Raw genomic sequence first — 16,517 nt, forward strand, 5'->3', positions numbered from 1 at the left:
CCGCTGATATGTCCAGCAGTCCGCGCACACACTCACACACACTCACACACACACATGCACACCAGCAGCAAACAGAAATAATGTTTTAAATGCAATCATTGTCAGGCCCAAACAATGTCATTTATCAAGGGAGCATTTGGGACTGTATAATAAGTTTCACATTATTAATACAATTTTTCATCCTCTGTCAAGCCTATCTGATTTATGGCACGCGTGTGATCTAAGGTGATCATTGAATTACAATTTCAGTAATAAGAGAGAGAATGGACCTGGTCTTTTACTTCTGCCCACTGGAGCCCACCTCCCCCCACCACTCCACCCACCCCAGCTCCACACCACACACACACACACACACACACACACACAGAGACACACGCATTAAATCCTGGATGAACAGCCTCGAGTTGCAACATGCAGCAATTACACACAGAACATACAACAATGCTCATAACCGCCCTATCTGTGTTTACTTTTGCTGGTCGTACAGTGCAAAGCAAATTTGTGAAACATTTGTGAGTTAAACCAATATCCAGCATTAGAATTTTAGTGAGAGAAAGTGGATAGAGAGGGAAAAATAACCTAGGCCTCTGTTAATTAGATCAGGGATAAAGCTCATTATTCTAAAATGATATTGGGGCCCTGAGAGTAAATATGAGTGGCCTGTTAGGGGCTCGGTAATGGGACGGGGATGCACGTCGTTACAGGGCCGAATGATTTACAGCTAGATGCTCTTTGATGTATAGACTGTACCTTTTATTAAGTGGCTGTCGTTACGGTCACTGGCTCAGTCATTTCCCTTTGTGTCTAATCAAAATCCGCATCCAGACACCCCACCATCCAGACCCCAGCCGCTCCAGATGGGAAAGAAAACAGAAAAGGAAAGTCGGCGTTTCCCTTCCCATGACTACCTCCTCCTCCAACACCCCCTGCCTCCGCTCACGCTACCAGAGATGCATATGATGCAGATAATATAATCTAACAAACAACAACAACAAATAAACAAATGGGAATGGGAAATTCTTTTGAGGTAATTAAATAACAAAGACAGACTCCTATCATAACATTTGGATCCAGTTTGAACAAGTATTTGCACTATTAGCAGTCTTGCTTTTTCACTTTATCAGATTAGCTTGTTGTTGAGGGCCCGCTGATCGGCGTCATACATCATCCTGTTTGATTTCTGTTTAGAGCAAATTTGGGGAAGCTGCTAATTGGATTGTGGGAGTCTAGCCCCGGTTAAAGATGGTAAACAGTGGAGCAGACTTGTCCCCCAGCTCTCAGCCCCACAGGCTTCCGAAAGCCAGCTCTCCTCAGGATCGCCACAATTTATGACACATTTTCTGTATTCTTAAAAGATAATTAGGTTTATCACCCATTTTTTTCCCTCTCTGACCCCCCCCCCCCCCTTTCCTTCCCTTTTGTGTACCTGAGAGCACACAATCGCAGCATAAAAACATAAATATTTCTGCAGCACAGCAGTGCTGGCAGGTGAGCCTAATGAAATTCTAGGAGTGTAATTTGATTTACGAGGTGCTAATGCAGCCTGATATTAGAGAGAAAAAGCTCTGATATGGCTGCCTTGTGCTGTATTTAAGGCCTATCAGAAGCCTGATAAAGAGCATCCTGTCCTCAGCTCTGCCGCTGAGTTATTGTTGCAGATATTCATATTGATAGTAATTCTTCCCGACGCAATTTAGTGCCAGCAATATATAAATATGGAGATAATAGTTAATTTTGGTAGCTGCTCAGATTGCAATGCTTTAAATCCAAGACTTACAAAAATACTTTGAGCTGTGAAGCATCTGGACACTTTTTAAAGTGCCAGTTCAAGGGTGGGTGGGGGCGTTGACCAAACCGTATCCCACAAATCAGACTTCCTGTACTTTTCAGTGGTTGCTAATTTCAGCAAGAAGCTTTTTGAAGCTCTTGATTTGCAGTTTTTTTTTTTTTAGTGGAAACATTTTGATTAATAGTCTGATAGCCATAAAACCTATTAAGGTTTTAAATTAACTGCGTGAGAGGAAAGGCATCACACTAGTCCGCACACACATACACACAGAAAAAGATCATTTTAGGGTGTTTTGTCCAGAATCATGTTGTTTCATTCTCTTGCAAAAAAAAAAAAAAGAAATATATATATATATATTTATATATATATATATATATATATGACTGGTGTGTGTGTGGTTAAGTTTGCACTAGTGGCTGAAAGTGTGTGCACGCGCGCTTACTAGTCTCACATTTAAGTATGTGTGCTTCAAAGTGTGTTTGGGACTATTGAGCTATGGCTCATAATAAAAACAGGCAATAACAGGGCCACCACAGAGGGACCTGGCCTTTGTGCCGCCCTCTCCCTCTCCCATGCCACCTCCTTCTCCTCGTGGCCTCTCCGCACCCCCTAAGTTATGGGCTGAATAACAGCCTCAACAATATTAAGATAACATTTCCTGATTGTTTGTCAGGCAGGAGGCTCCTTCACCTCGCTTTCATCACGTCCACCGTGTTCATTAAATTGACAATTTGTATTTGCCCTACAGCGGGATAAACAGCAGCTTATCTGATGGGCCTGGTCTTTTATTATTTATTTCATTATCTTTTTCCCCCCTCTCCTCCTCCTCCTCTTTCTCCCGGGATTGAAGGTAAACATAAATCAGCAGCAGCATCTCTGTTGTGTGCCGTTGTTTATATTGCAGTCATATGCAGCAGCAGCCCTCTCAGAGGAGGTTCATCTACAATACTCCACAGACACATGTGGCGTCTTCATGGAGGTTTTAGTTGTTGTTTTGTGTGACGTGCTGGCTGTAACACTCCTGCAGGTCTCAGTATGATATAACTCCACACATATTTTTACTTTAAAATGCCCTTGCAACACAATGATTCTCGGACTCGTTCCCTAAGAGATCCAGCTCTTCTTTCTGTAGCAGGCCTGAGATTGATGTCTTTGCTCATTTGAATGTTAAACTAGCACCGTGCAGGAAGCTGATTTGAGTACCTGCAGACCACATTGACTACAGCACTTTCTAAAGCATTTCTCCTAAGCACCGTGAGCGATGATGTTGCCCAGTTCGATATCGTAGCCCAGGAACGAGCCTGTCATCGGTCGACATTGTGCATGCAAACGAAAAATAACGAAGCCAGTGCCCTTACTTAGGAAACAGTTGTCCAAGAAATTTAATCTTTTCCCCATTTTTTACCCAACACCCCCCCTCTAATCAGGTTTCGATTGACTGCCATTGAAGGAAGAGCCTCTCCTCAGACACATATATGGGTCCGAACCCAGTCAGACACCATTTAAGGCTTACTCAGTCTTCCTCCCAATATCTTGAAGAGCTCAGGGCCAAATGATTTAATCTTCATTCAGCTAATTTAGTCTGGATTTAAGCTGCTGGGTTGTCGAAGTTCAGAGTGATGGAGTCTGAAAACAGGATGAGAGGGAAAGGCAGAGCTGGGGAAAACGGAAGGAAGGAGGGAGGAAAAGAGAGAGCGATAAAGATAGAGCGATGGAGGGAGAAAGAGAGATGAGGGAGGAGGAGGGGGCTGAAGATGATGATCCATCCTGACCCTAGTGAATGCTGTCATGTTCCTCCCTCTAGGTAATCTCTCTCACTCACTCGCTATTTTGCATGTGAAAATGCTCTCCTGACAGTTGCATATCAGATAAATTTTCTCTCTCTTTTTTCCCTCTCTCCCCCCCTTTTCCCTTCGCCAAATAAACAACAGTCTTCACTTTGAAGTTGTCTGTTTGTGTCAGTTTGGCTTGAGGCAAGAGTCGGCCTCTCTCCCTCTTTCTGTCTTTGTGTTGCAGTGTGAGAGCATCGGCAGATTATTTCCTCTCACACCGACCAGCCAGCACACCATTAAAAACAGGACTCCTCAACTGTCAGAAAAGGCCAATGCAATTAATCCAGTCAGTTAAAAAAAATACTGTGTGTTTACATGCCAATCTATTAGGGTGAGGCTCACGATGAGTTCAAGTCTAAGCAGTGAAAAAGTTAGTTATATATATTTTTGTCGGATGCAGTGAGGGAATGTTGTAATCTTTATTTAGCTTGTTTGTTTCCTTAGCAAGTGCTAAGAAGACAAACAAACTTGTTTTTTAGTCACAGTTTTTAATCTGGAGCACATTGTTACAGCTTGCATGAAACACACACTCTGCAAAATCCTCCTCGACACACACCACCTCACCACTTGGGGGCAATAGTGAGCGTGTGGTAGTGAATCAGGTCTTTTTCTTTCCACCCCTTTGGAAGTGCAGTAACTCCTGAGGGATTTATATCACAATTAAGGCCAGTGTGGCCTGTGATGTTCTGACAGTAGCCCTGTATGATGACAGGATCAGACCACAGTATAGATATGGTAATGAGCGTCAGTATAGACACAGTAGTAAGAAGCTTTCTGAATATACAGGCAAGAGTCCTACCTGGGTCTTTGACTAAATCTGCACATGCTGTCAATCAAATTGCTGGAGAGACGCAAAAAAAAACAAAAACAAAAAAAAACAGATAATGACTAGAAGTAGAACTTGTTCATGGTTACAGATGCTTGTTCCTGCTGATCAGAAAATCCAAGCTCAACCGCTCAATGCAAAAGAACCAGCTTAAGTCTAATAGTGCATTGTTTTTCTTTTTTTCTTTGTATATTTAATTGTATATTTTTTCTCTTAGGTTTAAAACAGTTGCCATAGTAATTTCATAGCAAAAGACACCTTAAATAGAGTTCTAATTTTGGCCTCAATAAACAACAGAAAGGTACTTTTCGGTGACTTTTCTTTATTTACAAAGTTTTGACCCCAAATCCTCCCGAGGCAAATGTCTTTAGTCATGAATGCACATACAGTTAAAACAATGCTCAAAAAATTCTGCATTACATTACTCAGCCTCTGAGGTGAGGTGCAGCTTTTATTACAGTTTTTGTACTTCTCCCTCTGAGATTTTGTAGACACGTACACAACTATTCTGTTCTAATCACACAAGGAATTGCTAATTGCATGGTTGACGTACAGTACATGTGCTTTAGACTTCCAATCATGACTTCTGCATCAGATTAGCCATTAGCCACTCATCTCTATCTTGACTTGATGGTTTTTTTTTTTTCCTTGGTACCTCCAACAGGATTCAGAAGAAAAATAAATCAAGTATCACAATAGAAGAATCCTAAAAATAAAGATGCTCTTTCATTGTCATCCTCATCTGAGATGGATGTTTAAGGTCTACTCTTAAAGAATATCATACACTTGCATGAATTGTTCAGGCCAGTTCTTATTTTCATTGCCTCGTTACATACAGAAACCATAGACATACATATCCATATATATATATATATATATATATATATATATATATATCCACTTATATTTTTCCATGCCTAAAATCCCTGTTTCCAGAGTTTCAGAACTTTGTCAAGTTATGTTGAATTTGAAATAGGTGGCAGCATTTTGTGTAATGTAGTTTAGTTTTTTAAGGAAGCAATGTCAAAGTCTTCAAATTTGTTAACTTGGGAGACCTCTCTGTCCTTCTTACTACTGTCTCTCCATCTCTCTCCTCCTCCCTTCTTTACCATGCATACACAAACACATCCACTCAGCCTCTTCCTCTCTATCTCTCCCCGCTCTGCCTCCTACCTTTGGTGTGTTTTGCATGGTGCCTGGCTGTTTAGAGGCAGTATGCATATGTATGGGCGAAACGGTGGATCGTGACGGGATCTGACATGCGGGGACAAGATCAAAGCGCTCCATCTGATCCCATAAAAACAGACGCAAACCCTCCTCTCATCCTTACAAAACCCCCACTGATAGTCAACTCTGCCAGCCCTGACTCCTCCATCTTCTCTCCTCTCCTCCTGCCTTCCCTTTCTCTCCCGTTTTTCCTCCATCCCAGCATGCCACGTGCCCACGTCAAGGCCTGCCTGCCTGACTTTGCGATTACGCCCCGTGATAAACAATGGCCCGTTTAGCTCATAAAGCAGGAGTGTTGTGCATAATGCTTACAATAAAAGATAGCATCTCTTCACTCATCTTATTTACCTCTCCCACGGTGGCATGGGCGACGAGCAGTTCTATAAATACCACAGAGAGGAAGGAAAAGGAAGGAAGTGCAGATGCAGATGTACATCTGTTGGTCAAATAGAGCGTCTGCCGGGCCGGTTGATGAGAATCGGAGGAAAACAGGGATGTTTAAATATACACTTGAGCTTAGAACCAGGTGATAACGGCGCCATTTTAAAGCTCCTCCATCTTTCCTGGTAAGTGAGCTTAAAATGTCCTCTCAACTAGCAAAAGGTGACATCCATATCAGATTTAGATAAATCTTTATGGAACATATAGATTGATACGGAGGCCAGGACACATTTTCCTCTCCATCTCCCCCTCTCTCCACCTCTCCATCTTTAATTCTCCTCCTTTCTCACTTTCCCCCCCTTTCTCTCATTCTCCTCTACACTCCCCCCCAACCACGCACCCCCACCGCACCCCCTCACCCTCCTTCCAGTAAGGAAGATGTATGAGTTTGAATTATTGATTCAGACACATGGTACATGCTGCTTGGAGTCATTATTTGTTCAGGTGAGTGTCATGCTGCTCGCTATGAAACAGATACCACGGGGATTAAGCGACACAATCAGGGCTTAAAGACAGCCGCCCTCCCTAAAATAACATGGCCCTCACTGCAAGACGAATGCTCCCCAAAACCCGACTTCATTTGTTTATGACTCGCACATTAGTCATTCTGCGCCTAAATTATAGCACGGGGTAAAGATTAATTCAAGCACGGGCTTTTGCTATTGTTTTTACTTCTGTGTGTCTCTTGAAGCCTAATAACACAGCAGATGAATATAGGTGCAAACATCCTACACACTGATGAAAAAAAAAAAAAACAAACAAAAAGAAGCTGAACACACATCTATTGTTAGGTCGTAGGCGTCAGCATGAAGAATAGACAGATGTCCATGTAAAGAAAGAGCAGCATGCATATTCACATTTTTTGCTCTGATTCTTAAATGAGGCTTTTTGGCACCACACAACAAAATGACACACACCACATGTAATAAATCATGCTTTTGTACTTATTGGATTGATACTGACTATCCAGAGCAGAGCGAGCACTGATCCTAATGTTGTGAGCAGGAAATGGGAAGGACGTGTAAAGGAGTGAAGACGAAGAGAGACTCCGATACAGGGGCCTTAAGAGAAGCGGGAGGTAGAAATGTAGCTAACTGTTCATTTAGCCCTGGTTAAGTGGTCAGGGACGCTGGACAGGTGAACTCTATTCTCCCCACTGGCCCTGCGGGGTATGTGTGTGTGTGTGTGTGTGTGTGTGTGGACTGTAACAGAATTTCTCTAGTCCTCTGGGCCCTGGTGCAAAGCAGAGAATAAATGGTAGAGGTGGCAGGCCAGGACAGAAAAATCAATGCCTGCTTATACAGACATGACATACCAGCAGCCAACTGCACTCTGTGTGTGTGTGTGTGTGTGTGTGTGTGTGTGTGTGTGTGTGTGTGTGTGTGGGCGTAGATGTCCAGCACACAATCATACGGCCCTGTGCTTTGTGGGTGTGAGTACAAGTACCCAGCAACCTCAATTTCCTTTCTCACAGGGTAGATTTTCTAGCATTTTACGTCAGCTTTGGGATCAGTAAATAACTCTTCGTTTTTTGTTTCTTTTTTTTTTTCCTCCCTCCTCCTCATTCCCTTCTGCCTCTCTTCTTCTCCTGCAGGAAGTTTGAATGCAAGTTGTGTGAACGCTCCTTCAGTGAAAAATGGGCCCTGAACAACCACATGAAACTGCACAGTGGGGAGAAACCATATAAGTGCGCCTGGCCGTCTTGCCACTACGCCTTCCTCAACCTGTCAGCCATGAAGGACCACTACAGGACACACACTGGTGAGACACAGAGCGCTAGCAACCTCCACTGTGAACCATTACTGCTGCACGCCTACATAAACACATTGACTGACACTCTAAACTGCAAAATTCATGAGATTTGCTTTTTTTTACTGGCAATCAGTGTTTTTATGAGTTGGGGACAAAGGGTTATTTATCAAGAAACGCTATACTTGGATCAGACAAAATGTACTTTTTCATTCCTCTATATCTGTAGACTATTCAACAAAAAAGTTTTTTTTGTGTTAGCTGTGAAAATCTCACATTAATTATGAATCTTCACAGCTTTGTTTGGAATAAATATACACACGTTTTTGGCTGATAATAGCCATGACTTGTCCATCTGTACTGATTTGCAACATCCAGAGAAAGTCGAGAACTAGTTCTTGGCGGTCTTGCAGGCACTCTTCCTAAATGATTAAACCCTTATGTCCTGATCCCAAAAGGACCTTCACTATTATATTATGTTACATCGGCCAATTATATTTGAATAGAGATAATGAATAACCAAATGAGAAAGAAAGCAGAGCTCAAAGATGTTTGAATTTAATGTTTGTTTTGTTTTCTGCCGTCCTCCACACTTGGAGGGTTTCTTAGTGTGGGAATTAAGGTACTGTGTATTCCCCAAATCCAACTGCTCGTCATGTGTATTTCCCCAAAATCCATCTGGTCACCAAGTATGTGTGTGTTCCCTAAAACCCAGCTGGTCAGCAAGTGCGTGTTCATCAAATCCATCTGATCCTCAAGACTGTTTTTTCCCACATTAAAACCCTTCCAGCATGTGTTCATCTGTGATGCAAAACGGGAGAAAAGGAACCAAATACATGTGTAATTAAGTGTGAGTGATGTCTTTATGTGACGCATCGCTCGTCTTTGATCCAAAACGAGAACCATAAGAAGCATTATAAAATTACTCTGCTCCTATATATGTAATATATTTTTAATTATTTAGAGCAAATAATACAAAGCTGAATATGTTTTTTTTAAACACAGAATGAGGTTCTATATGTTAAGTTAGTTTGTTATTGACTATAACCAAATCTAACTGGTGACTATACATACAAAACCATGAAAATCAGTGCTGAAATCACTTGGCATTTGCTTTGTGTGTTTTCTTTATATATGCAGTGCTCTTTCATTCCAAATCCATCCTTCCTTTTCATTTCTGTACATACAGTACGGTGCACTGTGGGACTGTTCTGAGTCGTGTTTTTTACTTTCTAAAACTTTGGATAGACAGATGGTGCAGTGGGCGGTGGGAGGATACTGTCTTGAATAATAGCCCCTCAATAGGAGCCCAAGTCAGCCTCTTTGAAAGTGTCTTTATGCTGCAGCCCAGCAGTTTCCCCTCGCCCTCAGTAATGTCCCACACACGGCTCCTTGATGCCCTTTTAAGTCAATGACAGAAACAGCAGCAGCCAGTGGCCTGACAGCCTGACTGAGCGCTTGCAGGAGAGCCCTCCATCCGTCACGGGTGCCTGCTGTGTGTGTGTGTATGTGTGTGTGCGTAAGTGCAAGACTTGCTAGATGTTATTTTAAATGTGTTTTAACAGTGATGTAACGTCAAGACGCCTCTGACATAATTAGACGTTTTATTTTCATTTGTTTCCAGCCCTCATCATTCCCCATCAGGAGGCCGGCATCACGCTGTCACCTACCTGTCACCTGGAAAGGCGTGGGGTGCTGCGTGGTGGTGGTGGTGGTGTTGGGGTGTGTGTGTGTGTGTGTGTGTGTGTGTGTTTGGTAGGAGGTAATACAGACGTGAGGTGAGTGAGTGAAGTGATTGAGATGGAAAAAGGAAAGTGATTGAAGTGCTTGATAGATCAAGGGTTACCAAGTACATATGAACATGGGAGAATTAAGATTGAACCTGGAACAACCTCATTTTAGTGAGCGACAAGACTTAACGTGATTAGCAAGAACCAAAAAAGCTAACACAATTTGCTCTTCTGTGACCTCCGACAGTCCTTTTCCAGCTGTAATTGGTGCAGGGTTGGACTGTTTGCTACAGCTATACAATCATTGCAATTACATTCCAGCAGCCAACCTGACACACTGAAATATTATCTGCATGCGTGTGATCTGTTTAAAGGTTATAAATCGGCTCCTTCACGGCGCTAAGATGCAATACTAACAAAATAAGTAGGAGATTTAAAAGTTGAACTAATCTGTCCTGGGAATGGAGCAGTCAGTAATGGAGGGGATGTGAGTTACAGTACGTGTGTGTGGGCTATGTGGGGATTCACAGGATGATGACTAACTTGGGAGTTTGTACTGGAGCTCTGTAAAATGATCCACACATCTAGCTTATTATTAGTTGGAACTGTAAAAATATCCCTCTACCATGCAAGAATACCATCGCAGATGCAAGTTTTGATTGACTTGTTTTTTGTCAAGTGTGTATAATTGGCTTATAATCCTTTAAAATAACATTTTCAAAACCCTGACAACATTTTAGGGAAGAGTAATGGCAAAAACACATACAGTACATATGCCCATGAATTCATATACTGTAGCTATGTTTTAAAAATTGAAATGTGCATCATTTACGTTGACAAAGTTTGCATAATCTATTTTCACCGGAGCAGTGTGCAAGAGGCTTTATCAAGACTTGGAGTGGTTTTTAGTCTTTCCCACAACAAAATCAATTGTGTCAGTTGCTAATTACTTTACCCTAATTCCAATTTTAAGTGTTTTTTTAGTATCGAAACTAATGGTTGCTAACTAGAAATGTTGTGTACTTCTGTTCAAGTAGTGTTTTTAAAGTCTCAGACTATCTTCCTCCCATTTTCATTACGGCACCCGGTCCTGAGACAAAGAGAAGCTTGACCAGCATAGCAACAGTAACTAAGAGGGCCGGATTTTAGCAAATGGTTAGTTGGCCAGAATAAAAAAGGCATAAGCATAATAGCATATTTTGCATTGCACTCATAGAAAAAATGTAGCCGAACTAGCAGCCAAAAGTAAGATAAAGAGTTCCTAAATAAAAAGGAAGATGTGTTATTTTGTCATCCGGTGGATAGGACTTGCTGGTTGTGACATGCAGCGAGAAAAAAGTTCACACCTCAAGCTTCCCTTCTCCTGCTTCTAACAGTATTCATTGTTCCTCACTGATTTGTGTGTTTTTTATGTTAATCACTCCCTCCTCACACACCAGTCATGTCTGAGGGAGTGGGAGGACGGCGGGGGTGGGGGATTCAGTGGTCGTCAGCCGCCAGGGTCATTTGTAACGGCTGATGAATGAGCGACTCAAATAAATAAATAAGTGCACTGCATCTGACCCACCCAGCTTTTCCCAGGCTCTTGGGCGTTGTGGAAAGCGGGGAAGTGGGGGGTGAACACAGCGACAGGGCCACAATTGATTTCCTCATTGCTTCAGTTTGTCGCTTAATCTGGCGATATGCTGATAAATCTTCGCACTTTGTCAATTAATTTCCCTGAAAAATGAGACCTAAAATGGCGAGCACATCAATACAGCAGCGGATTCCATGTCAAAAATTAAGCGGTAAAATTAATTGCCCTCCCATCCGCTCCTGCTAAAACATAACTAATGAGGGAGGCAATTATAGCTGCATGCAGACTCCTCCGGGGTTATTTAAGACACACATACACACACATACATATATATATATATATATATTCACACACGTGCAAAGAGAGGTTGTATATTTTGACTTCAAAGTTCTTTTATTGTCTATTATTGTTGCAATAAGGCAGATTTAATTCCACTAGGTTCCTATGTGGTGGAGGGCTGAGGTGTATAACGGGAACAAAGGACAAAGTGCGATGATTTTTGGACATACTGAATTGTCAATATTTAGGGGCTCTCAGTGCAGGAAATGTGCTTTTAGGCCCTTCTGTGGCTGGTGCTAGACTGGAGTGACACTGAGTCGTGTCTGCTGCAATCAGACGCTGTATTTGCAACATGTAGCCTGATCTGTGTTTGCTTGCAGCTTTGTTTGCCTGGCCTTCACCATTGCAAGAGAACTACTTAAGAGTAAATTTCATATATGTGAGCTTTTGAGTTCATGGTGTACTTCCACAAAGGTTAAGGAGAATCTGCAATGGTCCGTGCTGTTTCAGCCAACTATACCCCCCAGTGTTGACAGCATCATGTCACTCTTGTGCTACCCTACTTTGCTTTCCCCACCCAGGTCCTCAGAGGGCTCAGCGCCACAGAACAGCAGATGAAAAGCACACATGTAATTTATCGCCAACGTTTCCTCCTCAAGAATAATTGTGGCGACCGTGGCTGGGCGCAGGGATCGATGGCTATGGATTTTTCTGTGGTAGGGTCTTGTAGTGTTGGGCGTAATGAGAGATGGAAAGGAAGGAGTAGAGGAGGGGAGACTTGGAGGAGGGACTTCCACTGTTTTTCTAATAGGGAGAAAAGCTCTGACCAGATGCTTAGTAACTATTCTGAAGTTTAGAGAGCCAGAAACAAAGGAGTTGTTTATTTTAGTTAACAGCCCCAAATTGGTTTTCTCTCTATGAGCAGTGGGGGTCCTACATGAACAGAACATTCTACCAAAGTTACGACAGCCTGGGTAATTTCTCCCAAATAAATGTGTGTGTGTGTGTGTGTGTGTGTGTGTGTGTATACACAGATATATATATATATATATATATATATATATATATATATGGCACAAAGTTCATTTTTGACTGTTAAATGTGTGACAAATAATACCTGAGGTTGTTTTTCTTATTTATTCACAATTGTATTGAGAAAAATATGAGATTTGAAATCAAGTTTTAGATGTTATAAAAAAGGAAGAAAATCATCTCAAACTTTTGCCTTTCTTGTTGGTGCGTTAAGTGTTTATTACTTCAGTTTTTTTTCTGATTGCCAGAGGTTACTTGTAAATCACTGTGATGTCTTTTTTCTTCCTTTTCCGCTGATGATGTTTGTACTACCCGTGCAAAATACAGTAGTGTTGCAGCCAAAAATATGAAACGCGTCTCTTACTGTATCACAATTTCAAATGAGCTGGCATCATGCTACATCAAAAAGTAGCAGAATTGATATTTATTTATAGGAAAACATTGTTTCTTTAAATGCCATTCACACTGCGAGTGAAAAGTGAGGCTGAATGAATCGGCTAACGAATGCACCTTTTTAAGGCTGTTTTTCTCTCCTCTAAGTGGCACTGCATTAAAACTCTTCTCACAGTTGAGTGGCTTTAAATGGGTGTAATAGAGGAAACTTGAGGCTGCTTTGTCTCTGCGGACCCAGTGAAAGCTGCTATCTGTGCAGAAGAGGAGCGGAGTGTCGCTGAGACCCAGCTGGAAGAGTCACCCAAATGTGTTATCATTGTGCGACGAGACCTGCAGTTCAGCATCAGCATTAAATGAATATTTAAGCGATGGGGATCTTGGCTGCACATAATGTACACAGAGTACATGTTAGAGTGTTGGGATGTGGCTGCACCCACGGTGTTTCCATACATGTAGTGGTATAAACCATGTGCGTATAACACACCACAAGCAGTTTAATTAGTTAGCCTGTGTGTTTATGCGCTTGCAGATCTGCATGCACCTCTGTGTCCATCCCATAAATGCGTTTGTGTACATGTTCGTGTGCTTTCCCTGAGTGAGTCTTATCGCAAATGTTGCGCTGTGTGTGTGCAGGAGTGTGACCGCCTGTGTGCTATGACAGTGAGAGAGAGATAGAGGGGGGCAAAAAGAGAGAGAGAGAGAGAGAGAGAGAGGGGCCATCATGCTGTTAATGACAGAGCCAGATGCAAGGAAGAGAGGGGGAGTGTAAAAAAGCTCTCCACGCTCCCCATCTGGAAGGCATCGCCCCCAAATGAAGTTGTACAAAACCATCCCATTGATAATAAAGCTAATTTTTATGGCTCTGACAAGTATGTAATTATGTTCAGCGGTGCTTTTCAGATTTTATCACAGTCAATAAACCACACTGGCAATTTCCCGTCCCCCATTTGACATATTTACACGGATCCATCTGATTGGAGGAATTAGTTAGCTGTGAGAGCTCTGATGGATATACACTAGTGATCTGTGACTTCTGCTTGGCTCATCTGTTAGCCAACTAGACTCGCTGCTCATCTGTTCAGTCTGTCTTTTCTTTTCTCGCTTTCTGCCTTTTTTTTTCTCTCCTTTACACATTTCTCCCAGTCATTGGCTCAACATTTGTTTCTTCTTTGTCTACTTACTTGAGTACTTGCACAGTGGCACCTCGACAGAAGTTCTAAATACAGTGGCAAGAAAAAGTAAGTGAACCTTTTAGAATTTCATGGTTTTCTGCACTAGTTTGTCATGAAATATATATATATATAATAATATAATGTGCCTAAAATAATAACGCAGAACAGCTTTAGCTCTGTCATATTCTTTAGGTGTCCCATATGTGACTCTCTTTAAGTCATTTCATAGCATCTCTATTGGTTTCACGTCTGGGCTCTGACTTGACCACTCCAAAAGGTGGATTTTGTTTCTCTGAAGCCATTCTACTGTGTGTTTCGGGTCATTGTCCTGTAGCATCACCCACCTTCTACAGAGTTTCAGCTGCCGTACAGACATTCATCCTCCACCATTCATTCAACGAATGGGATGATGTTTTTATGATGATATCCTGTGCCCTTTTTACCACAGATGTAGTTCCATGTATTCTTTCCAAATAGTTCAATATAGTTTCATCAGTCCACAAAACATTTTGCCAATACTGCTGTGTCAATGTGCTCTTTGGAAAACTTAAGGAGTGCAGCAATGTTCTTTTTAGTAAGCAGCAGCTTACAGCTCATGAACACAGATGTTCAAATCTTTGGCTGTTACTCAGGATTGTTTCTTTACCTCATTGATGAGTGTTTGTTGTGCTCCATGGTCTTTTTGACTGGCCATCTACTTCTTGGTAGAGTGAATTTCTAAAGTCTTTGCCATCACTTTGTAATTCTTTCTAGCTTTATGTAAATCAACAATTCTTCATTGGAGATCCTCTAAAAACTCCTTTTGGCGATGCATGGCACAGATAAGCACATTTACTTGTGCAGAGAAAACTCAAAAAGTTTGAGTGTTTTTTGTTAAAGTAGTTCTCGCCCACACCTCCAAACAAATTTTTGAAGATAGATAGATTTGTTAATACTTTTGACTTAGATGAAGGTCAGATCACATTTTATGATAAATGTGATAAATTTAATTACAAAAGGTTCGCATACTTTTTCTTGCCACTGTATATCACCAGTTCCTTCCTCCAACAGACTGTTCCGCTCAAATAATTAATCATTCTGTTTTGATAATTCTCCAATTATTCCAAACCGATGGTATAGTTGAGGTTGTAATTTTGCTATTTACTACTTTTACAGCTATTGTATTTGTTTTGCATGAATGTTGGCGCAACTTTAAAATGTGCAAATGTTAGTGACAGATTAATTACGTTGAGCTCGATTTTGACTGGAAAATAAAAACAAGATAAATGTCATGAATTTTGATTTAGTTTATTTTAATGTTAAGGAATCTCTCGCATTCATCAACATAAACATATTTAGTATTATTAAGTGTAATTAAACCAAACAACCCTGCATATCGATGTGCTTTTACAGTTTCAACTTCTGCTTCAAAGATAAAAATGTTTGGGGTTTTTTTTTTTCATCATTTGTATTTATTTTTTTGGTAGGGGGGCCTTTAAAGGAGGCCTGGATTCAGTTTCAGCTATTTTGAAAATGGAAACTAGAAAAGTTATATTTCACTTCGAAGTGTTTTGCTGCCTTTCCCCCCCACTCTGGTCTCTCATGTGGTTTTCTCCAGTCTTAGTGCTCTGGCCTTCATTTTCTCTTTCTCTCCATGTCTGTAGGAGAGAAGTCCTACCTGTGTGATCTGTGTGGTTTTGCGGGAGGCACGAGACACGCCCTCACCAAACACAGACGCCAGCATACAGGTAAGCAGCGACACACACACACACACACACACCCTGAGCTCACTCTTCAAGCTAATGTAACAAACTGTTTGTATGTGGAAACCTTCATAATCTTTGATGGTGATTGACACTTGACTTCTGAACAGCCACAATATTTTAGTTTTATAGTTTGCTGTCTCTCACTCACACACACACACGCACAGGCACATCAGTGTGACATGCTGCTCTCAGTGATAGGCATGTGTACCAGTATGGCTGACTGAATCTGAGATTTTTAATTTCAGTTATCATTTCACCATGTCATTCTGTCGCTTAGGGAAATTGCATTTTTCAGATAGTCTGTCAATAACAAGAGCTTTTTTGGAAATTGGGATAGTGAAACAAATACTGTTCTTAACCGTTGTCTGGCAGGCGCCCAAGGATCAAGAATCCTGTTATAAATATTCATTTAGGTTTTCATAATTCATTTTGTTTACTCCTCACTTTCTCTCCCATTTCCCCCCTGAAACCTCCAATTTTTGGCCTCCTCTCCTGTGTTGACATGTGTCAATTTCACCGATTTAGCTGCATATTCAAATCTGTTATCAAGCTGCATATGAAGGGGCTGACCTGTCCAACTGTGTGTCCTGTCTGAGTTTGACTGATGCGGATTTTTAAAATCCACTTCTAATGCCAATATGTTTTTTGTGATTAAAGTTTCCCAGACAACATTGTGCTGTCATTTAGTATTTTAAAGCATTTTCTCTTTTACACGCATTAATCAGT

General features: G+C 41.4%; 1 protein-coding gene across 4 annotated transcripts in view; it reads left to right on the forward strand.

The window, feature by feature from the left end:
• Positions 1 to 16,517, forward strand: part of znf407 (zinc finger protein 407) — a 132,966-nt gene that overhangs the window by 72,452 nt on the left and 43,997 nt on the right. For all 4 annotated transcript variants that reach the window (XM_026372094.1, XM_026372093.1, XM_026372096.1 and 1 more), the window contains exons 6-7: positions 7,710 to 7,876; positions 15,690 to 15,773. In XM_026372094.1, the coding sequence (XP_026227879.1) occupies positions 7,710 to 7,876; positions 15,690 to 15,773 (251 nt within the window). The remainder of the gene's footprint in view (positions 1 to 7,709; positions 7,877 to 15,689; positions 15,774 to 16,517) is intronic.

The sequence above is a fragment of the Anabas testudineus genome, chromosome 16, assembly GCF_900324465.2.
Source record: "Anabas testudineus chromosome 16, fAnaTes1.2, whole genome shotgun sequence".
Classification (NCBI taxonomy): domain Eukaryota; kingdom Metazoa; phylum Chordata; class Actinopteri; order Anabantiformes; family Anabantidae; genus Anabas; species Anabas testudineus.